Consider the following 24,757-nt stretch of genomic DNA (forward strand, 5'->3'; position numbering starts at 1 on the left):
GAAACTACGGGACATTTGTGAAACTACGGGACATTTGTGAAACTACGGGACATTTGTGAAACTACGGGACATTTGTGAAACTACGGGACATTTGTGAAACTACGGGACATTTGTGAAACTACGGGACATTTGTGAAACTACGGGACATTTGTGAAACTACGGGACATTTGTGAAACTACGGGACATTTGTGAAACTACGGGACATTTGTGAAACTACGGGACATTTGTGAAACTACGGGACATTTGTGAAACTACGGGACATTTGTGAAACTACGGGACATCTGTGAAACTACGGGACTTTTGTGAAGAAGCGCTTTATAGCTCGTCGGATTCCTCCGGTATAAATACATATTCTGATTTCGCGTTACATTGTTTTGTTTTTAAGCTATGGGAGGAAAGCGGAGAATCCGGAGGAATTCCATGCAGGGCGATGGGGTGAAAATACACAAACTCCACACAGTCGGGACTCGAATCCAGGCGGCCCTTCGTATCTTGGATAGTGGAGCTCCTGCCGTGCGGGGGTTCCGTGGTTGTGCGCTCGCCAAGGTGGTCTCAGGTTGTTTGGTGCGATGCCCGACGTTTTGCTCCACGTGCCGGAAGCGTGTCTTCACGAAACCGATTTTTTTCCCTTCCCCAATAAGCTCCCAGCGCGGTGAACGAAACGTTGGACAGATTTGTTTAGCAACAACAAAAGCGCGGTGCGGTGCGTGGCACGGGTCACACGTGGGCGAGCGTCGACGGTTTGGTGGCAGCAGTCACGCGCTTGTGTGGGATTTACCCACAATTCCATGCAGCCTAAACACATGTTTCAGTAGATACGATATCTAGGCCGGTAAAGTCACGCGCTAACCGCTGCGCCACCGCTCCCCAGCGCGCGCACACAGACCCAGATATTACAGCCTGCACAATGTGCATCTTTAGTGTGAATGGCACGAAGCACGATGGACCAGAGCAATTCCATTTAATGCTTACGACTGTTATATTCTTTTTTATCAACAAGGGACCATTCAGGACTGGAGCACACATCTTGTGAATGGTCGTGCCCAGCAGAGTGGCCAACAGCAACGAAACCCTCACCAGCGTGGGTCAGCTCAAGTTCAAACAGGACGCGGATAAGGGGGGTGGAAGGGAGGGTGAGAGAGGGTTGGAAGGGTGAATCTGAAATCCACGATGTGGTTATATAACCTCGTACGCATGCATACATTCATATTAGTCTCATAACGACAGAATACAGATAGGTAAAAAAATAAAAGAAACGGAACAAAAAAGCTACAACGAGCGGTATCGTACACACGTCTACTCTTCATTGCTTAGGCGAGTGCAATTGAGATGAGCTACTGCTAATGTGAGAGAGAGAGCGAGAGAGCCCCAGGCAAGAAAATGAACAATCTCCTAACGTCTCGTCAACGGTCGTCCCTGCAGAGAATCAACGTAACTTACAAAAAAATATGTATTTTGTTCTACACGTCACGACGCGCGCGTGCATGTGTGTGTCCGCGTTTCCTCGCGTAGCACGGTAACAACTACAACAAGTTTGTAAAAACATTTTTTCAAGAGTTTACGAAAGAATCCACGAGCTCCAGTGTTCAGATTGTGGGAAGAGTGGCGGGGGAAGGGGGGTGGGTGGGAATTTGTTAAAAGTGGAATGGAATTGTAACGTTTTCTTGAGTGGGAAAAAACCCCTCCAAACCAGCACACATCATGGACACATTATTCAAATTAAGGGACTGTCACAGTGAGGGTGGCTGTGTAATACGAATTTCACGATGCATCACCCAAGGTCAGATGCGGAGTTTGAATCCCTCGATCAAACAAGATTGACCACGTGTGATTAATTATACCGTCACAATCACAATTCGAGTAACAGTTGGGGGTTATTTCGCTTATTGCGGCTGAGCCAAGCTCTACATGGTGGTGTGTGCCGCACTCGAAATGGCCAGGCCGCTCTGCTGCAGACACTTGTGTCTACAGCTTCACGATGGAAAACCCCGTCGCAGTTCCTATGATCACTGCTTCATTGCTTTCATGGCTTTATCTTGGTGATTTCGAAAAGTGTATTGGTTTAGCCATGTTTGTGTTGTTGTAGTACAGAGTTAGACTGATGATGGCCTTAATCTAAGTTGTCTTGTGGTTGTTGTTGTTTGACTTGCATCCCACTGGGATTTTTGCACACAGCGTTGGTGTGCGGTGTTTTTTCTGCAATATTTTGCTGTCTTTAATTGGATTTTGTGTTTGCACTCACATATTCACTTTAAGAGGTTTTTTTGTTCATGTTTTTGTTTTTTGTTTGTTGCGGTTGCACCCGATTCAAGAGCCGAATGGCTCACAGGGCTATACCTAATCAATGAACTTGAACTTACGTGGGTTCACCGACGGGGATTGTATACGTGTGTTTAAAATAAGGCCGAAAACAATTCACGACTTCAATAATAAAAAGTTGCTTTCGATATTTGTATAGTTATATAAGCAATATAGAGTTGATTATAGTTAAGCCAAGTTTCAGCTTTCTCGCCCTTCTGGAAGGTGAGAAGTTACAACGTCGTCATTGCTGGCCACCTCTTGGCTATTCGATGTCGACAAGGTTTTTTAGGGCGACATCAGAAACTGGTTTCGCACCCTCAGGACTGCGACTATAATATTACCAACAACATTCACAGACGCGTGGCCTCACGCAGGGTCGAGAGAGAAGCTTTGCCACAGCGAGCCTGGCGCTTGCAGGGCAGCGAGCGGGTTTGGTGAGCAAACCGCCGTTGCAGGCGAGATGCCGCCTTATTTCAAACTTACGTGTAATTTTTATATTTTTTGCAAAAATGACAATTTTTTTTAACTACCCTTATAGCATTGTTTACATTAAAACAACACTGATTCAGTGTGGCTTTAAAAGGAATAAACATGCAGCCCTGTAATTACTTGCTTACGCCAATGCTGGATGGAAGGGCTTTTACTGGAGGGAACTTTTAAGAGGGTATTTGGCCTACTCTTCCATGCTGGCCAGGTTTGTCGGAAAAGCGGTGGGGGGTTACCCGCACTTGACCCCATCACACGCGCCCTGCCCATCGACTCGCTGTGGTGCAGCCATCGGTATAATGTTGAGTGGACAAAGGTGACTCAGTTTAATTTGTGTATGGATACAGTCCTCGAGAGCCAATTACTCACGCCGTCTTTAAACACTGCTATTAATTATTGTCACTATCCCAGTCCTGCTTCCCTACCCCTGACTTGACTGCGTGTGATAAAGCAAAAACCTTCAGGGTAACCGTGGTCACGTGACTTGCAACTGTGGTCAGGTGACTTACACGGCAGGTTTCGGAGGTGAACCGCCACAGCAGAAACATCCCAAATAGGTTGGGCTGTGTCTTGAAATTTCTACTTTCTCTTCTCCACCCCCCCGTTGGATCTGTCACCGGCGGTCTTGTAAACTGGACATGTGGGAAAAGAACTTTAGAGCTCACCGGATTCCTCCAGTGTAAATAAAGATTCTGAAGTGTGAGCACAAGACACAACACGCAGCACAGCACACGTGTCTCTCCATCCCGTGCAAGGGTGCCGAGCTCGTGGAGAGCGGTGGCCGATATGCGTGGGGGGAAACGGATAAAGTTTGCGTCTGCCAAACCTGTTTCCGTTCCACCCAGAATCTCAATGTCCATACGGTCACGCCAAGTAATTTTCGCCATTCTATTACACATCAGATGATAGACGCACACAGTGAAACCACTCCACACCGCGGCTTCTCATTTATGAGCCTCTTAAACTGCCAATCTTGTTACCTGCATTGGCCAATGGATCTGTGTTTATTCCTTTCATCTGGAAACCGGGATATTGCGTACAGCAGGCCGGCTGCAAGCGGCAAATCCCTCAGCGTCGGCCGCGTCACTGCGGTTACATCTGCGGTGGCACGTGGTGACATTCTCATGCCAAACAATAATGGACATTGTTTAAAATGAAGAAAAATGTCAAGAGTGAGAATCTCCGCACAAGCGCAGAATGCAACCGAGAACCTTGCATGCACGGCACCTACGAGTCCGCCACACGAAATAACAAGCAGCTCGGCTTTGTGGAGAATGATGAACTGGAGGCTGTATACAAATCACCCCATGCAATAGTGTACATGCGTGCGTGTGTATGTGTGCGTGATGTGCGTGAGTGATGTGTAAATCCCAAAAATTGCCGGGGCTCCCCTCTGGCCTGAGATATGACAAACAGGAAGTTTTAAAGCCCTTTCGAAAAAACTTCGCGAACAAATGGCTACGCGCGAGTGTGTGTGGGGGGGGGAGGGGGGCGATCGCTCCCGCGGCGTTTGGTTGACGTCTCGCGCAGCGGTGGGATGGCCAGGGTCGGGGACGACGGGGAGAGGACGACCCACCGCGGCGGGGCCCATCGTGGACGTGGTGGCAGCTCGCGCGCCGCTCTCGTCGCGGATCGAACCCGCGTGATGTCACGTAAAAAGCTGAACTCTTTTTTTATTTTACCAGGCAAGGCCCCATCTCAGCTACGTAGCTCTTTTTAAGAAGCGACCTGGGCCATCACGAGTGACGGCTGAACGAAGTTGTGGCTTATCGTGTGGACATTTATAGCAGCAGACAAACACTGTAAACGCGTGGTGATGTTGATTCTAAACGTGGAGGGAAAAACCGGAGGACCCGGAGAAAAATCCACACGACCACGGGGAGAGAGCCACACAAACTACAAATATACAGCAGACGTCACACCAACTCCTGTATATACAGCAGGTGTCACATGACCTCCTGTATATACAGCAGGCAGCACACGACCTCCTGTATACCAGGCGAGGTAGTTAGCATCTTCACCACCGCAGCCATGAGAAACGGAAGTAGGCCATACGTGCCAATGCCACGGTTCAAATTTGGCAGATTTGGAAATGTATTCTTTAAGTTACTTTAAATCGGGTAATAGCACGTGGCAACATCACACACTACCAGCAGGCTCATGCCCATTTGCAGGCCGTTGCTGCGTACGCATTGCGCCACGTAGAGGCAGCTGCCACTGGGGAGGGGGGGGTCCCCTTTGGCTGGGCTGCAGCAGGACGCCGAAATGGTCGTGGCGCGATGCGACAGAAGGGCCCCCCCGACCCCAGCAATGCAAATTCTCGTCGTTATTCAAGGATGTCCACAAGTCATCCGCAAATAAGACGAGTTGTAGCACGCTGGGTTGTTGTTGCTTGACGAGTCTCATCTTCAGCAGCCCAACTGCCTTGAGTTCGGTCATATTTATACATAAATGAAGTTGATTTCAAACTTATTTATGCAGGATAAACCGTCTCGTTTATTGATTGAGTACAGCCGCTGTTACATTTTACGGGTCAAGGTTGCACTAATGACTCCAGGAAAGACGACGACAACAACAACAAAAAAGAGAAAACCAGACTTGCAAATATTGCAACGGGGTCTTTTCTTTGTATCACTCACTCTGGAGCCCGCGGTGCATTTTGTACACGATGCCCTGTTAAAAATGACAGGGCATCCTTGGGACTTGGGGAACTGTGGCTTCCACGCCAAACTGCTCACGGCGATGAAAGTTCACGCACGATGCTGCTAAGTGGAACATGTGCCGGTCTATCACGAGATGTCCGTATTTCATCAACCCAACTCTACACGACGGCTAACAAATGATATTTGTACGCCTGCAGCTTGCATCATTGACAATAACGTTTAACTTGTGCCGCTGCCACAAATGCCACTTAAAAAAGAAACCGCCTTGACAGTTTATTATATATATTTTTTTTAATGTAAAAAAAATTGACTTCAAAGCGCTTGAAATCTGGACACAAGGTGTGCTGGTTTTGAGGAAAAGCGAATTTCTCAGCATGATATATCCACAGGGCCACCATCAGAGCGACGTAAGTGGTCAGTCTCAGGCTGGAAAATATCCCTCAAAATGTCTCCCGACTTTCTAAAAATGCGATTTAGAAACGGCTGCACTTGAATTCAAAGGGGGAGAGGTCAAATTAACAAAGCACCTGGAAATGCATTTTCTGCCAGTGAACGTGGCAGCTTCAGCGACCAGGTGTGTCCCGAGAACCAAGTGACACCTACGATCCAATGAGAGAAGTCGGTACACTGTGACCTAACAAAAAAATTCGATGGCAAAATTTTTCGTTTGGCAAATTACAAAGATGACTAGTGCAAAATAATGATTTTTTTTGCCGTATGCAAATTTCACGTTTTACATGAAAAACAAAACAAGGTCACGATTATTAAACTCTAAAGAGATTAAAAAAAAGTACTGAGACTTTATATCATATAAAAGAAACAAAACATAAAAAAATGTGTTTTCGTTGCCAGTAGCGACTGAGTTTTTTAAGCTGTGGGAGTATCAAGGTCAAACACGGTTGCAGGAGACGGGGGGGGGGGGGGCTTTGGGCCACATCTGTGGACTGAACCGAGGGTGGGGCCCAATGCTCTCTTCACTCGAGCCGCCACGAGATGTCTACCCGTGACGTATTGTCGCTCTTCTCGGGTGGAATCGCAGTTATTTTCCGTACAAGTGGCAGATAATAACACCGCTGTGTGGGGGGAGGGGGGGCCATCTTACACCGTCTCACCGACTGAAATGTAGAAACGATTTAAGATGGACGCCTCAAGCATCAAATGCCAGTTGCCAGCTGTGGCCCCCGTGGGAACGTTTACTCGAAGGACGAACGGCTCCGCTTCCGATCAGCTGGTACGAAGGCTGCAATGCCGCCCCCCCCCTTCTCCTCCTCCTCCGTCACTGCCCTCAACGTGGCCCAAAGCCCCGGCCGGACTCCCGCAATAAACATCCAAGACACCAAGAGGCTCCGCGTTCACGGGAAGGCCTCGTCACGCCAGGCCGCACGCGGTCGCCACCCACCCAGCGAACTTTCCGTTACCACCAGCAGTCGTGGCTGCTGCTGCCGCTGCTGCCGCTGCCGTGCTTTTCCTGACAAATGATAATACACGTAATCCAAACCATAATTAAAAACCTACTCTATATAAAAGCTGTTTTATCAGTTGATGTGTACAACACAATCTCACCACGCATACGGGGGCGGGGGGGAATGGGAGGGCGATGGATGTCTTAAAAATGGAAATGAACGGGGGAGTGTGTCGTTACGAGTTAAATCGGCTATAATTTTCATCGAATTCAAACAATGGGGGGGGGGGGGGGGGGGGGAGATTGGAGTCGAGGTCTGTGAATGACCAGCCGAGTTACAGGAGTCAGTCGTGGACCTATGGCCCCTGGTGGCTCCTGCAGGTTTTTCTCGCTGTTCCGTTCACTTCAGGAGGCACTCGCATCGTGCGGGAATGCAGTGCAGAGGTTCACCAACACCAACCCCTCGTTGTTTGCGGCTTGACGGACAGCGATAACGACTGCTCGTCCATAACCCCACCAGGTCAGATTCCCGTTACGAACGTCCCACTTAAGACGGGGCGAGGCCTGTGGCTACCCGACGTTAAACGGGCACCAATATTCGTTTTTTTTGTAGCGCGTGATTCAAGATGTGGAATTCGATGCTAAACATCTGAAAGAACACGACGGGCCTTAATTTTCGAAAATGACGTCACACAACAGGGTTCACAACTTCTTCCCTTCCCCAACAGTGGCCAGCGCAAAACCCGGCCACGATCTCACCCCTCCCACATCGGCTACCCGGCCAGCCTGGTTGCAGGCCAAGCGCATCAGGTTAACGACGCGCAACGGGTGAGAGATGTGGAGTGCCCCTTCCACCAAATAACGACGCGTCCGAGGTTTGCGACGCGCAGAATCGTGCCTTGACCGTCCGGATGGCCGTCCACTATCCCGGAGGTCAGGGCGGTGGATCAGATTGGGATGGGAGCCAAGTTGAACGGGCATCTACACGCCATGGAGGGGCAGTTACAGCGAGCACGTATCCCACAGCATTTCATCCGTGCGGTTTGTTGTTTTCGCTCTCTCTCCCTCTTTGCACCGCAATTTCATTGGACATCAAAGAGTGTTCATAAAGATCGGTGAATTACTCCGACGTGCCTTGCACAATGAGTGAAGTGAATGCGGGAAGCCTGCGTGTTAAACCGACTGACAAGGGAGAAGAGTTGCGGCAAATGGTGCCACGGACATTTAACATTAATTAAGAAATGCCAGATTGTTGCCTGCAACTAATGTTGAATTCACCGATATTCAAAGCTAACAGTTTCAAAAGTGCACCGCTCTCCGTGTAATTTGGATGCTAAACACCGTGTGACGTGGCCCACTGTGCGTACGGACATCAGCGATTCTCTGACCGTATGTGCGGGTTTTGTTTTTCGTTCTGGACCAGTCGACTTTCCTCTCAGACACAAGAAAAACCAAAACGTAAAAACAACTTCAACTGAATAAAAAAAAGAAACCCTAAACTGACCAAAATCCCAATCGGTATTTCAACTCCTAAAAATTCAGCAAGTCTGTCTGTCCCCCTAGGTAAAATACAACAAATTACAGCAGTTAAACTGACAACACGAACGCTTAATGTGCAGTGTTGGCGCAACAAAGCCTTCGGGGAGGGGGGCATTTAAAAACCCGTCTTGGACGGTGCCTCCCTCTCTTCCTGCGGAGGTGTCCCACGTCGCCCCCCCCACCACAACCAACAACGATCAACGACAACACAACCTCCTCCTGCTCCCGACGGCATCGCCGCACCCCCCCGCGAGTCACATGCTGCCGATGCTAGTCTGAGTCTTGCCGTCCATCCACTCGTAGGAGGAGGCGGCCACCGCCTGCGTCGTGGCGGGGCTCAGGGCGTCGCCAGGATCCAGGCACAGCTCCTGGAAGATCGGGTCGTTGATGTCCACCATCGTCGTCTCGCCGTCGGGCGCGTCCGCGCAGTTTGCCTTGCACTGCTCGAAGAACAGGTTCGAGTCCAGGTCGCCGATGCCCCCGAGGCCCGTCACGAAGTCGGCTCCGGCTTTGGCCGCGCCGCCGTCGTCGCTTCCGTCGCCGTTCCCGCCGCCGTCGGTGACGCCGCCGCGCTCCGGGTCGCCGCCGCCGCCGCCGTACATCTCGGCGCACGCCGCGGCCGGCTCCGCTTGCCCGTCCGGCGCAGCCTGAAGGGACGACACGAAGTCGGCGAACGCCGGGGCCGCGACGTGGTCGTCGTCTTCGGTGGCGGCGAAGCCGGTGGGGGTGGGCGTCGGCGTCGGGGTAAGCGCGGCCACGTTCTGCTCGGTGACCCCGTGGCACTGTACGCCGCCTCCCATCTGATAAAATCCCTGCAGCTGCTGCTGCTGCTGTTGAAGCATATGATGCAGATGGTGATGCTGGTGGTGGTGGTGGTGGTGACCGTGCTCCTGAAACTTGAAGGCGACGGGGCTGGGGCTGTGGGGACTGGGGCCAGGACTCAGCACGGCAGGCTGCTGCTGCTGCTGGAGCTGCTGGTGCTGCAGCAGCGGCGGCGGCGTCTCGAGCATCTGCGTGAGATTGCGCCGCGCGCTGTAGTTGGACGGGAGGCTGTTGATGCCGATGCCGCGGCCCGCGTCTCCGCCGGCCCCCTCCAGCTTGCTGAGCAGCACGTTCTCGATCTTGCGCGACGTCGGCGTGTGCTTGCTGCACGTCGCGGAGAAGGGCGTCTGCATCATCACCGACAGAGGCACCGAGTGACTGCGCCCGGCCTGCCCGGGGCCCGCCGCCGCACCGGCCGGGCCGTCCCCGCCGCCCGCGCCGCCGGCCGCCCCGCGGTCCGCGAACGCCGCGTGCACCTCATGGTTGAAGAGGGCGGTGAGGGGCGCCCCCCCGCACGCCGCGCCGGGCCTGGGCCGGGTTCGCACGGGCCCCAGGCTGCCGCTCAGGTTCCTCTGCCGCTGTGCCGCGGGGCTGTGCTGGCAGCGGTAGAGCAGGGAGCAGTTGCCGCCGCCGGCCGAGCCCTTGCCGTCGAGCGGCGCGGGTACGGCGAACGACTCGTGCAGGTTGGCACTCGTGCCGCTCGCGCCACGCCCACCGCCGCCGTTCGTCAGCACCATTGTCGATGGCCGCAGCTGCCGGTGCAGTTGCTGCTGCTGCTGTTGTTGCTGTTGTTGGTGTTGTTGGTGCAACAGGGAGAAATGCGCTTCCGACATCGGCTCCTGGCCGCAGGGGTACTGTCGCTGCGCCGGCGCTCCCGACGACATCCCCGGGACGCCGAACGCGTGCGACTTGCTGAACTTGTTGTCCAGCGACTCCTGGTAGCTCGGCAGGATGTTGGCGCCGTCTCCGTCCGCCGCCAGCAGGCCCTGGGCCACGCCGCCGGCGCCGCCGCCGCCGCCGGCCTCCGGCTTGCTGAGCCACGGCAGGCTGGCGTGCGTGGCCGTGGGCCGCTGCATGGGCTTGGGGACGCCGCTCGACGCCGCGCCGGCACCGCCGCCGCCGCCGCCGCCGTTGGGGTAGACGCCGGCGCCGGAGTTGATGGGCGTGAACATGAAGGAGTGGCGGCCGTCCACGGGGCTGGGCGGCACGCTGCCCCCGCAGCTGCTCGAGTGGCCGCTGCCACACCCCCCGCCGCCGCAGCCGCCGCCCGTCGCGGCCGGCCCCTCCACGGGCGTCCCCACCAGCATGATGCGCGAACCGGGCCGCGAGCACGGCGTCCCGACGGCGCCGGCCCCCTGCAGCAGCGACACCAGCTCCTGGGTGGGCGTGAGCGACGGCGTGGGCGTGGGGGTCGGGGTCGGGCACGGCGTGGTGCTGGCGCCCGTGCCGTACGGCGTCGCCGCGCCGCCGAAGGCGAGCGACGCGGCGCTCGACAGCGCCATCTGCTCCTCCAGCTCGACCAGCTCCTCGACGATGCTGTCGCGCGTCTTGTCGTCGTCGTCGTCGCCGTGCGGGTAAGGCCAGCCGCCCCCCCCGTACGCTCCTCCCGCCGCGCCGGCCTGCGTCTCGAACAGCTTGCTCGACGCGCTGCGCGACGCAACGGCCGCCAGCAGCGCCGCCGCCGCCGCGGCCGCCGCCGTTTGGTCGTGCGGCTCGGCGAGCCGGAGGTTCTCGTCCCGGACCGGGCTGCGGGGCTGCGCCGAAGGGGCCGGCGCAGGCTCCGGCGACAGCACCTTCTGCACCTTGGGCTGCGACGGTGGCGGCGACGGCGCCTCCGCGGACTCTCGCTTCAGGTTCCCCGCGCCGGCCGCCTCGCTGCGAGACGCGTCGTCCTGCTGCGCGAGCGACACGGAGACCACGAACGGCACGGACGCTCTGCCACTGCCGCCGCCGCCAGTGCCGCCACCCGGCGCTACGCTGGGCGAGGGGCAGGTGGTGGCTGCAGAAGCAGCAGCAGCAGCAGCAGCAGGTGCGCTGGCGTTGTTGGCCACGGGGATGTCTGCACCATCCTGTGCCATGCTGCCGCCGCTGCCGCCGTCCGCGGGCGCGGCCCACGCACGCATGGCTCGCTTGACCGGCGACGCCTGCTGCTGCAAGTTCATCGGCTCCGTCAGGCGCTTGCGCGGACTCTTTGGCGCGCTCCTCCGGGCCGTCGCCTTCACCGTGGGCGACCTGCGCACGGCTCCGCCGCACTGCTTCTTAGCGCCGGTCGACGGGAGCCGGCACGCCAGGGGCCCGTTGGGCTGTCCCACAGCCCCCCGCCGCTCCTCCTCGACGGGGGAGGCGGCGGCGGCGGCGGCGACGCCGGCCGACGCCTTGTCCCTCTCCGCCCAGGCGGGCAGCGCACGCGACGCCGGCCGCGGCACGAGCGTGCGCTTCTGCTCGGCGCCGCCGGGCGAGGGGCCGTCGCGATTCGCCTCCGCCGACCTCGGCGCGCCGGGCGTGGGGGCACGCGAGCACGGAGCCGAGCTGGAGCCGGAGGCGCCCTCGGCCACCGCGGCCGCCGTTGCCCTGCCGCCAACGCCGGCCGAGCACTCCACGATGCGGAGCGTGTTGCCGGTGTGCGCCTTGCCCTGCGCCGCCGCCGCCGCCGTCACGATCATGTTGACGATGCCGATCTGCTGCTGCTGCTGTTGCACCGTGCCGCCGTGGTTCGGCTTGGGCGACTGCGCCGAAGCGGCGACGGAGGCGGCGACGCACGGGGACGAGGAGGAGGACGAGGAGCACGACGACAGAGACGACGTCGAAGACGACGACGACGACGAGAAGGCCGCGGAGGACACCGCTGGCGGCTTGACGGGGCTGCTGCGGGTCAGGATGACGGCCGTCGTGGACGTGCTGATCTGGATGGAGCCGCCCGACGAGCCCGCCGGCGCCAGCGGCTTGGGAAGGATCTGCGGGTATCGCGGTTTGCCCACGCGGTCTCCGATCGGGCTGCTCGACAGGATGGACGGCGTCACACTGCCGTTGCTGCCGGCGCCGTTGGTGCCGCCGTTGTTTTGCTGCTGCTGCTGTTGCTGCTGCTGCTGGACGAGCTGCATGTGCTGTGCGACCACCTGCACGTTCTGGGGAAGGCGCTTCGCTTCGGGAGTGAGGACCGGGCTCTGCGGAGGCACGAGAGACTTGGTGGACTTGACCTGCAGCAGGCACATCGGGGGCAGGGTAGGGGGTGCGGGATGGTTGTGGGGTTTAGGGCAGGGAGGTTGGGGAAAAGGAGTGGAGAGATCAGAGTGAGCTTCGGGATGGGTTCAAGGACTTCGTTGAGTTATACATTTGTGATGACCAGGTCACTTCTGAAAAGAGCTGTATAGCTCAGTGGACCTTAGCTGGTAATATAAAAATATTCGGAGTTGTAGTAGTTTGAAACGCCATGTGACTGGGAGGGGGGGCTCACTACGCTTGAGTTCAGCGTCAGTGGTGGTCACCAAGGAATACAGAACCCTTGGGTTTCCACTAAACATGGCGTTTTTGCATCAATATGCATAGGCACATGAAAATTCACCTTGTGACCGCGTGCTTAACAGATGCGTGGGGATAACACAGTACAGACAGTCCCCGAGTTACGATGGTCCGACTTACAATATTTCCATCTTACGATGGCGATAGTGATACGACAAAATGCATGTTAAAAGTTTTTATAGCAGATAGGATTGTTTCCTGAAAAAAACTTTCTATTAAAATGCAGTTCATATCGGTAGGCTAAGAATTTACTTGTTTTTTTACTTTACAATTTACTGTGCAATACAGTATTGTAATTAATAAATACATACAGTATATAGTTTAAACAGTATGGTACTGTAAATTGCTCTGTTTTGCTAAATTATCACCATTCTTTAAGACTCCTGGGTAGGCTAGGCCGTCTTCGACTTACGTTATGTTTGACTTACGATGGGCTCGTCGTAATGCATCTCCATCGTAAGTAAAGGATCAACGCACCAACAACGAACGGGCCTGACATTTGAACGTTCACCAGCTGCATTGTTTTCATTGGCCTGAACGCACGTGGCCTATTTTAGTACCCTTTGGATCATCCTCACGTTCCATCGCCTTGCGGCACCAATAGCAGAGAGCCCATATACGCGGCTGCAGGAGAGAGTAATATACCACGAGGGAGATGGGAGCACACCGTAGCCTAACCCTCCGTCTGAACCAAACTAGCCGACCAGATCCTAACACTTTAGCCCCGACACCTTTACAAACCACGTCGCCAACACCACAAACCCACAGCGTTGGGGTGCTGTGGGTTTGGCGCCCACCAGCACCGACCCAGCCACGCTGGCACCCTGCCCTCGTGACCCCCACCCTCGCCGTGAAGGGCGGCGGGTGCGACGCGCTCCCCCGAGCGTCACCTGGAAGTTGCTGGGGATGGCGGTGAGCACGAAGTTGATGGACGGCGACAGCATCATCGGGCTGGCGCAGGTGGCGTTGTTGACGACTCCGCAGGTGGCGCGCACGCCCACGTCGCCCGGCGGGGGCCGCCCCTTCGCCGCCAGCGAGGCCTCTGTGGTGCCGCCCGAGTGCCCGGCCGGCACCGCCGCCGGCGCGGGCTGGGCCACCGCGGCGGTCACCTGCGGGGTCCTCGTCCTGGGCTGTGCCCCCACGCCGCTGCCGCCGCCGCCACCACTACCACCGCCCACCTTCTGTTGACACGCAGTGGCAGTGCTTATGCTCCACAATGTTTATCACAGGAACTGGATAACGTGTCAATCTCGAGCGAGTTCCGCGAGATGTTCAAATCGCCCATTCCTCTTAAGCTCTCCGAGGTGAAGGAACCATTTCCTGGGGTGATCGGCCTTTTTCCAGTGCAGCTTCTAGGCTTTGCATCGCTCTCTGCCTATTGCTAGTAAGACAATCAGAATCGGTAGATATACAAGTCTGTCTTGAACATTCACCTCTTTAAAATGGCCTTCACCCCCTAGTTGTAGCCATTTACCCTGTGGGTTTCTGTTCATTTCCTGCTTTCCATACACAAGGCGCATTGGGACCTAAGGATGAAATGCACCTTAAAAATTCATATTTTGTATTTTTGTATTATGTATATCACTCGGCACTATGGTTGTTAATTTCAGTATTTGTTATCGTCATGCAAAAGAAAAAAAAAAGAGGTTAAGTCCAGCCTGTGTGTGTAGCGGTTAACTCACTGCGCTATGAACCTTGTTTCCTGCTCACCGACGACTATTATCTGAACCAGTCCTTGACTTCCCCTAGGTCGACTCAGCCTCAAATGAGAACCTTGTACCACGTGTAAAGATCGCCACTGGGGAGACAAAAGGCAGCCGAGCGAGGTGCTAGCCACCCACCCCCACGTGTGGTACAGTGTCAGCCATCATTAGGTGCTCGCTAAGAGCACTTGCCCCAACAGTCTGTTAAGGCTATACGGGGGACATTTGTCTTTGTTTATGCCTGCTGTTTGAACATATCACGCGGTGCCGCTGGTGACTTACGACTGCTGCCGATTGGCATGCGCGGGGACGTGCGGGTTGAACGCTCGCGTGTGCCAAAATCGGTTCAATCATTGCTGCAATTAAACTGAATCCAACCACCGATTCCATGACTTCTGTAATGAATAGATTCCGAAAACAATTACTGAACACACTCCTTCTTTTGTACCGTACGTAGCCAGCCGTGCTAATCGGAGGTGCGGGGTAAGTGCCACAAGGCGACTTACCAGCGATGCATTGGTCAGCTGCTGCTGCTTAGGCTCTTGCTGCCGCTTGAGAGAGTTCTGCTGAATCTTGCGCTGCAACTGCTGCTTGGCATCGCTCCCGATGGCGGCACTGCCGCCACCACCACCACCACCTCCTCCTGCCGTGACGGGCGGCCCAGCGCCGGGCACGGCGCCCAGCTGGATCGTGGAGCCATCGGACGGCTTGAAGAACGCCGACGGCTGGCACAGGGAGGAGTGCTTGAGGCCTGCTTGGCAGGGCCCACGGAAACACAAAATGCGGAGAAAGAAGAGAGAACTTATTCCAGCAACTGTTCAACTCAAGCGGACGTGCGGGGAAGGACAACAAACTAGAACTGCTTGTTGTGCCTAGTTTGCTGCCCTGCCCCCGCACCTCCGATTAGCACGGTTGGCTACGTAGGGTGCGAAAGAAATTCAACACACATACATACAATCAGTATATCACGAACGCGAAAGTGAATACAGGAAAACCTTGGTGACGTTCCTGGCAAATGGCGTTTTGGGCGAAAACCGCATTCATCACTCCCTCTTTGTTGAACTAATTGTACAAGATTTCCACCCTTCTTATTGCAGCCAAGGATGCTGAATCGCTCTCGATTTCTCGTGCATGATGCACTCTTTCAAATTTCACCTCAGCACAACACACACCCCCATCTCCATTACTCTCCCGGACCAGGGCACTCACGCCCGACGCTCACCCCCGACACCGTCACTTGAACGTTAACGATTCGGTAACTCCGCGCGAAATTTCAAAACATTGTGATTGCAAGCGCTCGCGTGTAAAGAGTGCGGAAGGCGGAGCGGAGAGAGAGGGAGGGCGGCGAAAGTCGCGTGGACAATTCTCACGCTCCACACCACTCAAGCGAATTTCAAACGGCACTGCAATGAATGTGTCGCGAATACGCAAAAAAACGCGATGATAAAACCGGCGAATGTTAAGGGTTTGCTGTGCTCACCGAGCATGTGGAAAGCTTTTGACCTTCAATGTACGTGATAGCCACCAACTTGGAAACCCGAGCATGTAGCTGGTTTTTCTGGCAGCTCTAAAGCAATGAACCATACACCAGTTCATCCACTGTTGCAATCTGCACAGTGGTTTTATTTGGATAGCAGCCTAACCTTTTTGAGATTATGGTTTTGACATTTTGTCTTGGCCCACACATGTCCGATCATTCTCCAGCTGATGGGGAGTTACCGTGGGCCCAAAAGGATGCGCGCTCGCTCATAAATCATTCACTGCTGCATTCATCGCAAGGGCGGACAGCCTAAGCAGCATCATCATGCGCGTCAACGGCAATTCAAATCCCATCATCGCCCAGTAACGCTGCTCCATTTGCATGGATATGGACTCCAAGTTATAGATCATTTTGTGCCGCACGAATGCGTTTCAAATACTTGGTGGCTCAGGAGGGGGTCCATATTGGCCTTGGCAATGCACACAGCCATGTGCCTGGGTTTAAACCCGGGCAGACGAAAGATTAAACAAGCTCGTTAGACGGAGTGAGTCGATGGGCTCGGCCCTCTCGTCAATAACTACGCGACAACAGCCACTGCGAGTATATAATCTGGGATTGTCACTTCATTAGTTCGAGCACAGCCGCGATGGTCAATATTGGATAATGAGCAAGTGGAAAAACCTTAGGAGGACGAGGAAGGGTGGGGCGGGGATCACTGAGAGCCGTCTCCCTGCTCGGCAAAAGATCCCCTGGGCAAGGGAACGGTGCTCAGTCACGAGGTGGCACCCCGGCACTGTCACCACAAAATGTTTGGTCAAAGAAAAATCTGAATTTGGTATCAAGTCGGGGAGATTTATTTTGATTAAAAAAAAAATATCACTGGAAACTGCCATTCCACACGCATGTGAGGTTAAGCTCCAAAGGTTGTTCTGCGGAGAACAAACTTTGATAGACCCTTCGACACGACGATGATTGTACAACACAAAGCCATCGTGTTAAATTCGCTTTTTTTTTCTTTAGTTCTTTCACTTTTCACTTATCGTGGCGAACTACAGATTCGAAAAATCATGACACTAAATCACAAATATCGTGCAGGAATATATATCGTCGCAACGTGACAGGACCCAGGAGGTTGAAACCGCTGGAGAGTTTTCGTGCTTAAACAAGCGCCACTGTACGTGATAATACTGTTCGCGGAAAGCCATGATCCGATTAACTCAATAATATTTGTATTAATAATATTTGGAGAAGCAGAACGGAGCTCTGCCTATATTTACTTTTACCCACAATGCTCCACGGCAACCCTCGACGATGAATCGGTGCGGTCAGTTGGATATGTTTGGTTGCAACAAAAAAAAAAAATCGCCAACGCACGATGAAGCGTGGACACAAAAATAAAACCCCATCTCAGCTTGTACGCACGTACTCAAGTATGCACGTATTCAAACTGGACTTATTTGACACCGTACACAGCCAACTTTGCGAATTGGAGGTGCAGTGTTGAGTCTATGGGCAGTGCTGAGTCTATGGGCAGTGTTGAGTCTATGGGCAGTGTTGAGTCTATGGGCAGTGTTGAGTCTATGGGCAGTGTTGAGTCTATGGGCAGTGTTGAGTCTATGGGCAGTGTTGAGTCTATGGTGCAGTGTTGAGTCTATGGTGCAGTGTTGAGTCTATGGGCAGTGTTAGTCTGTGGGCAGTGTTGAGTCTGTGGGCAGTGTTGAGTCTATGGGCGGTGTTGAGTCTATGGGCGGTGTTGAGTCTATGGTGCAGTGTTGAGTCTATGGGCGGTGTTGAGTCTATGGGCAGTGTTGAGTCTATGGGCAGTGTTGAGTCTATGGGCAGTGTTGAATCTATGGGCAGTGTTGAGTCTATGGTGCAGTGTTGAGTCTATGGGCAGTGTTGAGTCTATGGGCAGTGTTGAGTCTATGGGCAGTGTTGAGTCTATGGGCAGTGTTGAGTCTATGGGCAGTGTTGAGTCTATGGTGCAGTGTTGAGTCTATGGGCAGTGTTGAGTCTATGGGCAGTGTTAGTCTGTGGGCAGTATGTACGCCCATTGAACTTCTTTCGCACCGTACGTGGCCATGTTAATCAGAGGTGCAGGAGAGCTTCATTGTTAAAACCGGACTTTGTAATCCGGCGAGCGAAATTTATTAAAGAGCCCTCATCATGTTGCTCGAGCCGTCAGAGCTGCCTTTCTTACGAGTTTAAAAGCAGCCAAGTTAGTAACGTGTTAAGTAAATCAACAAATGGCAGACAAAGACAAAGATCCCCCGTGTAGCCTTCGCTGACTGTTGGGGCAAGTGCTTTTGGCGAACACATATGAAGGCCGGCACGGCACACGAGAGGGTGGGTGGTCAACACCATTCTTAATTGTGGAGCTTTCGTGACTGCAGGAATTACTGTTTGGTTCTTTCGGTAACACCATGCCCGGCCACCTTTGTCTTCCTGGCAGCGATGCTCACGCACTGCAGCAGGTACTCATTTGAGGCCGAGTCGACCTAGGGGAGGCCCTGGACCGGTTCAGATAATCGTCGCTAGCGGTGACCGTGAGCGGGAGTCGAACTCACATGATCGGGTTCGTAGCTCAGCGTGTTCACCGCGACACCACCGCTCCCCTCCCATGGCACTCACTCTGCGTGGTCACTCTAAAATCATTAGGAACACATGTAACCTTTAACCTTTGGCCTCAGTGGGCCAAGGGGTGGGGCAGGCCGGTAACTAACCCGAGGCGGTTGCTGTATTCGCTATTGTTAACGAGCAGCTGGCGTTCGTGCGGCTTGTGTAAAGTTTGTCTGGGACAGGCAAAACACAATCGAATTTCAAGTGTATGGTACACGCACACACGCGTTGATAACAATTATTTGCGTGATATCCACTAAGCCCCCCTCTTATCACTCGATGAGTACCACCGAAGTCAACAGTTGTCTGCAGAACTTACTTGCCTCTGCTTTAGAAATGTGGAATGTCCTTTTTATCCACCACTGGCTCTGGGCTAGAAACAGGAGATGGTTACTTACCCATGCTCAATTTGGTAGAAAAATACCTCATGGGTGTTCATACTGAAGGCTCCCTTTGAGTTGACAGTGAAATAGTTTGCCGTTGCGGCGTTGATAGGTGTTGGATCATCGAACGTTCCTGTTTTAGGAGTCTATTGCTAGCGGGGAAATTCAGCGGGGATCGGCCAACACGGAGCCAAGAATAGCGCCCTAACAAGGTGAGGGTGGCGGCACAGACGCAGACGTCTTCATCGGAAAAAAAAAACATTTACAATTACAGGATGTTCAGTACACCATTTTAAAATTTTCTCTGACAGCTAATTTGAACACTGTCCGTTTAAATATTCTATTGTTCGAATGTATCACTGAAATAAAAATACTTAACAATACGAGTGACTGAATTTGACATTCGCTGCCAGTTCAAAGGTCACCAAATATTCCCGCTGGTATAGAAACCACAGAGGGATTATTTATTTAGTTTTTGGCGGTCAGCAACGATCTTCTGAATCAGCTTCTTGGTATCAATGTCCACACTCCATGGGAGGCGGATTACTTTGTCCACGGCGACTTGGATCAAGAACCCTTTTTATTTGTATGATAAGAAAAAATTTAACCAATATCTCTTCTAGAATAAATATATTTAGAGCACGGATAGGCGCAGTGTGTATACAAAGAGGCAGAGTCGTGTCAATCGGTTTTTTTCTCATAAGGCGAGAGAGAAATGGACACCGGAGATTAACTTTTCGAGATTTTTGTTAAATTGCTAAATGAGCAAGAACATCTTCAAATTGTGTTTTTGGCACAACCTCATTCTCAATGGAGAGCAGTACCAGGGAAGACAAGGCGGCATTGTGGTCCTGTGGTTTATCGGAGACAGCTTTTTTTAAAATCGGCTTTAGCAGCAGTAACATGGGGCAGCAGTAACCATCTGTAGAAAGTTATCACCGAAGGCCTACGAAACAGAAGTGCCCAGGGCCTACAAGAACCTTAATCCGGCCCTGGCCGCCGCCATTAATGTAAACAACTCGGAGCGGGTTTCCTGCTCCAACGAGCATGGGGGAGTGGGTGCTCATTTCCTGTTTACAGCACCGAGTTTGCGATTGAAATTCCACATTCCTATGGTGAACGGGAGGCAACGGTCCTCTTGAGAATTGCAGCCGATTGATTGTCAAAGCATTTGAGTCAAAGCGATGGCCTCCGATTAGCGCGGTTTGGCTACGTACGGTGCGAAAGAAGTTCAGCGTATGTACGTGCGTACGAGCGAACTCGCCGATTAAAAACGATTCTTTTACGCTCGCGACACCTGGGTTGGATCGTGGGCGTAACAATCGATTGTCGAGACCACTTATTTTACTTGAATAATTTTGCACGCAAATGACGTACCTTGCGCCGGCCTTCCGGCAAACTCAACACACCAAGACGGAATGTACGGGCGAGACAATACCCGTGCGACAACAAAAAGATCAGAACCGATCATTGACTTGTGTCAAAATCATCGAACGCCGGAAGGAAGGAGAGGGGGCGAGTCGTTGCATGCCTATTCGCGATATGAAGGTGCGGGCGGTGTTGCTAAGGTGTAAGTAAGGGGGGGCGGAGGTGGCGGTAGGGGGGGGGGGCTGGAGGTTGAAAGCGGAAGGGGGGGTGCCTGACCGGCTGCGGAGGGCGACATGACGACGAGGGCGTAGGACGTTTTGCGCGGCACGCAGCTGTTGTTGACGAGGTACTGTGCGAGGTCGAGCAGCGTGTCGAACTGCCGGCTCAGCACCTTCTGGGCCCACTCGCACACCAGGCTGCAGGCCGCCCCCACTATCTGCTGCTCCAGGCACTCGGCCTGCCCGCCGGCGCCGCCGGCGCCACCGTCGCTGCACTCGTTCTGATGGGAGACGGGTGGGCGAAATCAGAGGACCCGGAGAACAATCCAGACGACCACCGCGGGGGAGAGAGAGAGAGAGAACACGCGAACTCCAAATATACTGTACAGACCTCGTCAGGGTCCGGGGTCGAACCCACGTGCTCATGTGTACCTGGCGAGAGAGATAGCATCTCCCTCTCCACCCACTGCGATAAGGCTGTGGAGCGGCACGCAAGGCCGTGGTGTGGCCAGCAACAAGCCGACTGCCTGCGTCCCCTAATTGCCGATGTTGTCACAACCAACCCGGTACTCATTTGAGGCCGATTTGACATAATGGTATATACTGTACGCTGAACTTCTTTCGCACCGTACGTAGCCAACCGTGCTAATCGCATAACGGGAACCAAGTACATGGCAGGTGGGGGGTGGAGCACTCACCGGGTCTCCCTTCTTGCCAACCTCGAGGCTCGGCAGGGACGGCGTCTGCACGAGAGCCTTCTTCCTGAGCCCGCTGTAGCAGTACGTGGCACGCGATTAAGGTCAACGCACGGCGAGAGGGGGTCCCCGCACACGGCCGCCTGCGACGTTGGGTCTGCGAGCGCTTCGTGCCGCCGAACGACGCTCACCAATGTCGAGACAACAAACTCCGGTGTACAGCGGCGACGAGCGGCACCACCGGGTCTCACAACATCCTCTTTGGCGACACATCACTTAAGTGCGCGATAGATGTATTTGCAGCTGTGGCGTTAAGCTCGATTCTCGTGAGATCTTACAAGGAGTGTATCGGAGTGAAAACAAGCAGGTGAGTGAGAGAGTGAATGAGCTAGAAAGCGAGCGAGTGAGCCAGTGAGAATGAGCGAGCGAACCGGCGAACGAGTGAGCGAGTGAATGAGCCAGTGAATGAGTGAGCGAGCGAACCGGTGAGAGAGTGAGCAAACAGGCAAAGGAGTGAGCGAGTGAGCGAGTAAATGAGCCAGTTAGCGAGTGAGCAGAGCGAGCCAATGAGCGGGCGAGCGAGTGAACCGGCGAACGGAGTGAGCGGGCGAGCGAGCGAACCGGCGAACGAGTGAGCGGGCGAGCGAGCGAACCGGCGAACGAGTGAGCAAGTGAATGAGCCAGTGAATGAGTGAGCGAGCGAACCGGTGAGAGAGTGAGCAAACCGGCAAAGGAGTGAGCGAGTGAGCGAGTAAATGAGCCAGTTAGCGAGTGAGCAGAGCGAGCCAATGAGCGGGCGAGCGAGTGAACCGGCGAGGGAGTGAGCGGGCGAGCGAGCGAACCGGCGGACGAGTGAGCGAGTGAATGAGCCAGTGAATGAGTGAGCGAGCGAACCGGTGAGAGAGTGAGCAAACCGGCAAAGGAGTGAGCGAGTGAGCGAGTAAATGAGCCAGTTAGCGAGTGAGCAGAGCGAGCTAGTGAGCGGGCGAGCGAGTGAACCGGCGAGGGAGTGAGCGGGCGAGCGGGCGAGCGAGTGAACCGGCGAGTGAGTGAGCCAGTGTTGGCAAGGATATTTCGAGTTGCCGCGTGTGCCGAGGCGGCGAGCCTTCATATTCGGGAAGACGTTCTTCATGAGCTTCCCGAAATCGGCCGCACTCAGGAACCGGTGGCCGAGGTTTTCGCAGTATCCCCTGTCAGGGAGAGAGCGGACGACGTGCATCAGCATTCAAATATCTCACGGTTAGTTTGAAATAGCGTCGTCGTCGTCCGTGCAAATTGCGTCGCACAATTGGTGAGAAGCCACGGATGGGTTGGAAGTCCGCAAGCGCTGCCAACGATTGCCCTGCAGATCTCTACACAGAAAAGCAGTTTTCAGCCAATTAGTGTTCCCTATACACGTGGGAGGAAACTGGAGAAAACCCAGGAAAAAAACCACGCACGCGAGGGGGACAATGCCTTAGCCTGTACAGAAGTGACAGATGATGTCGGTCTACACTTTGCCGTACGGCATTCTGCTGGCAAGCCAAGGGTATGACACCCACCTCGATGCCCACGGGAAGGGCGTTCGGGTATTGTGTGAGAAACACATGATCCAGCCACCAAGTACCGTGGTTAAAATGTGCGACTGATTTTTGCTGTTGTTATTTTCTTCGCTGTACTTCGTTTCATTCCTTTATTTTTGCCATTATGCAGGCGCAGGTCAATCTGGCAAACTAAGAATATACTGGTCTCTTTTTAAGAGTTCTCACCTTGAAGGGCGTTGGGGTATTGTGTGAGAAACACATGATCCAGCCACCAAGTACCGTGGTTAAAATGTGCGACTGATTTTTGCTGTTGTTATTTTCTTCGCTGTACTTCATTTCATTCCTTTTTTTTTGCCATTTTGCAGGCGCAGGTCAATCTGGCAAACTAAGAATATCCCGGTCTCTTTTTAAGAGTTCTCACCTTGTTAAAATACAATAAATGAACGGGGAGTATGCGAGTTGCAATTCCGTAGGCGGGCGAGTCTCTTGCTAACACGAGTGGCCGTTTGCAGGAGACGACAACAAAGTTGAGTTACGTAAAGTTTCTTGGCTGTCTGGAGGCTCTATGCGAGTAAAATATATTATTATTTATTTGTAATTGTTGCTAAAATTATCTGCAGCTCGCTATGAGATGCAGAGAAGACAGGGAGGCTTCATGGGTAGTGGGTGGTGGGGGTGAAAAGTCACGTGGCAACACGTTCTGTGACCCCAACGGGAACTGATAATCTTTAAGGTTAAACTATAAACTAAACTACTTTTCATTATAAACCAGGTAAGGCCCACTGAGCTATGTAGCTCTTTTTCAGAAACGACCTGGCCACAAACGATAGTTCGACGAAGTGGCTTTCATCGTGTAAAAATTATTACTATGAACGCGTGACGTTGATTCTTACGGTGGAGGGAAAAACCGGAGGACCCGGAGAAGAGGTCAGGATCAGGAATCCACAAACTCCTGCATACGAGGCGAGGTAGTTAACATTTCGCTACCGTGGCACCGCCCCCCCCCCCCAAGGTTAACCAAGCGACCAGTGGGCGGCGGCATGGACACAGAGAAAATGAGGAGCCCTTGGCAGTAAAATGAACACCGGTCGTTTTTACTGTGTTGTAGAGAGACTGGCCCCACCATGCAAATGTGGGATTTCACCAACTGGGGATTTCACCAACTGGCTTGAGGGGTGAGCCGAGGGATCCAGTTGCATGCAACGGGATCGCTTACATGTGGATGTCTCTGCAACAGGTTGCGAGCAGGTGTGCAACCGGTTGCTTGCATTGGAGAGAGAGAGAGAGAGAGAGCGAGCCTCGACCTTCAAGCATCGATCTGCTCAGCGATTTGTTTCATCGCGTGCCACACGGGATCGGTCGTTTTGCAATCCCCGAATGCGCCGAGCGACTTCCTCTCTGCGCAACTGCTGGCTCGGATGTTGGTGTTAAAGCGGCCGCAGGCGAAAATTAGCGATTCTTTCGAGAGCGGCTTGTTTTTTGTGCGACCGATCGCTTCCAAGGTGTGGGGGGGCCCCCGGGGCTTTAAGAACCATCGATCGGCTGCCCTGGGGCAGTGGATGTGGGGGGGGGGGGGGAAGCAGCAGCCTACTTGTACTCGTCGTAAACCTCCTGCTTGGGCAGGGACGTGTCGTTGTGCTCCTCCAGGTGCTGGCGAATCCATGAGAATGCCTGCATCTGGTCCGCGCGGCTGGCAGTCATCTTGCTGTGTTCGCTGCAACAAAGACAAAGGTCCCCCCCGTATAGCCTTCACAGTCTGTTGGGGCACAGTGCTGTTAGCGAGCATCTATGGAGGCCGGCACAACACACGACGGGAGGGGGTGGGTGACAAGCACCATACCCGGACGTCTTTGTCTCCCCAGTGGCGATGTTTACACACTGTACCAGGTACTCATTTGAGGCCGAGTCAACCTAGGGGAGGCCCAGGACCAGCTAAGATACTCGTCACTGGTGTTGGGCGTGAGCGGGAATCGGACTCGGCAGGAATAATTTTATTCATAATTATTTTGAGCAACTTGCTTACCATTTCTCTATTG

At 53.8% G+C, this 24,757-nt stretch overlaps 1 protein-coding gene across 1 annotated transcript in view; it reads right to left on the minus strand.

Annotated features, from left to right (window-relative positions):
* Positions 1-982: 982 nt before the first annotated feature.
* LOC133355052 (DNA-binding protein RFX7-like) overlaps positions 983-24,757 on the minus strand; it is a 111,342-nt gene continuing 87,567 nt past the window's right edge. The window contains exons 4-10 of the mRNA XM_061572312.1: positions 24,313-24,435; positions 22,272-22,388; positions 21,202-21,286; positions 20,562-20,784; positions 14,942-15,186; positions 13,623-13,913; positions 983-12,410 (exon numbers count right to left, since the gene is read on the minus strand). Coding sequence (XP_061428296.1) covers positions 8,646-12,410; positions 13,623-13,913; positions 14,942-15,186; positions 20,562-20,784; positions 21,202-21,286; positions 22,272-22,388; positions 24,313-24,435 — 4,849 coding nt within the window. The 3' untranslated portion in view covers positions 983-8,645. The remainder of the gene's footprint in view (positions 12,411-13,622; positions 13,914-14,941; positions 15,187-20,561; positions 20,785-21,201; positions 21,287-22,271; positions 22,389-24,312; positions 24,436-24,757) is intronic.

Source organism: Lethenteron reissneri, chromosome 50 (genome assembly GCF_015708825.2).
Source record: "Lethenteron reissneri isolate LAM-NWPU_2019-01 chromosome 50, ASM1570882v1, whole genome shotgun sequence".
Classification (NCBI taxonomy): Eukaryota; Metazoa; Chordata; class Hyperoartia; order Petromyzontiformes; family Petromyzontidae; genus Lethenteron; species Lethenteron reissneri.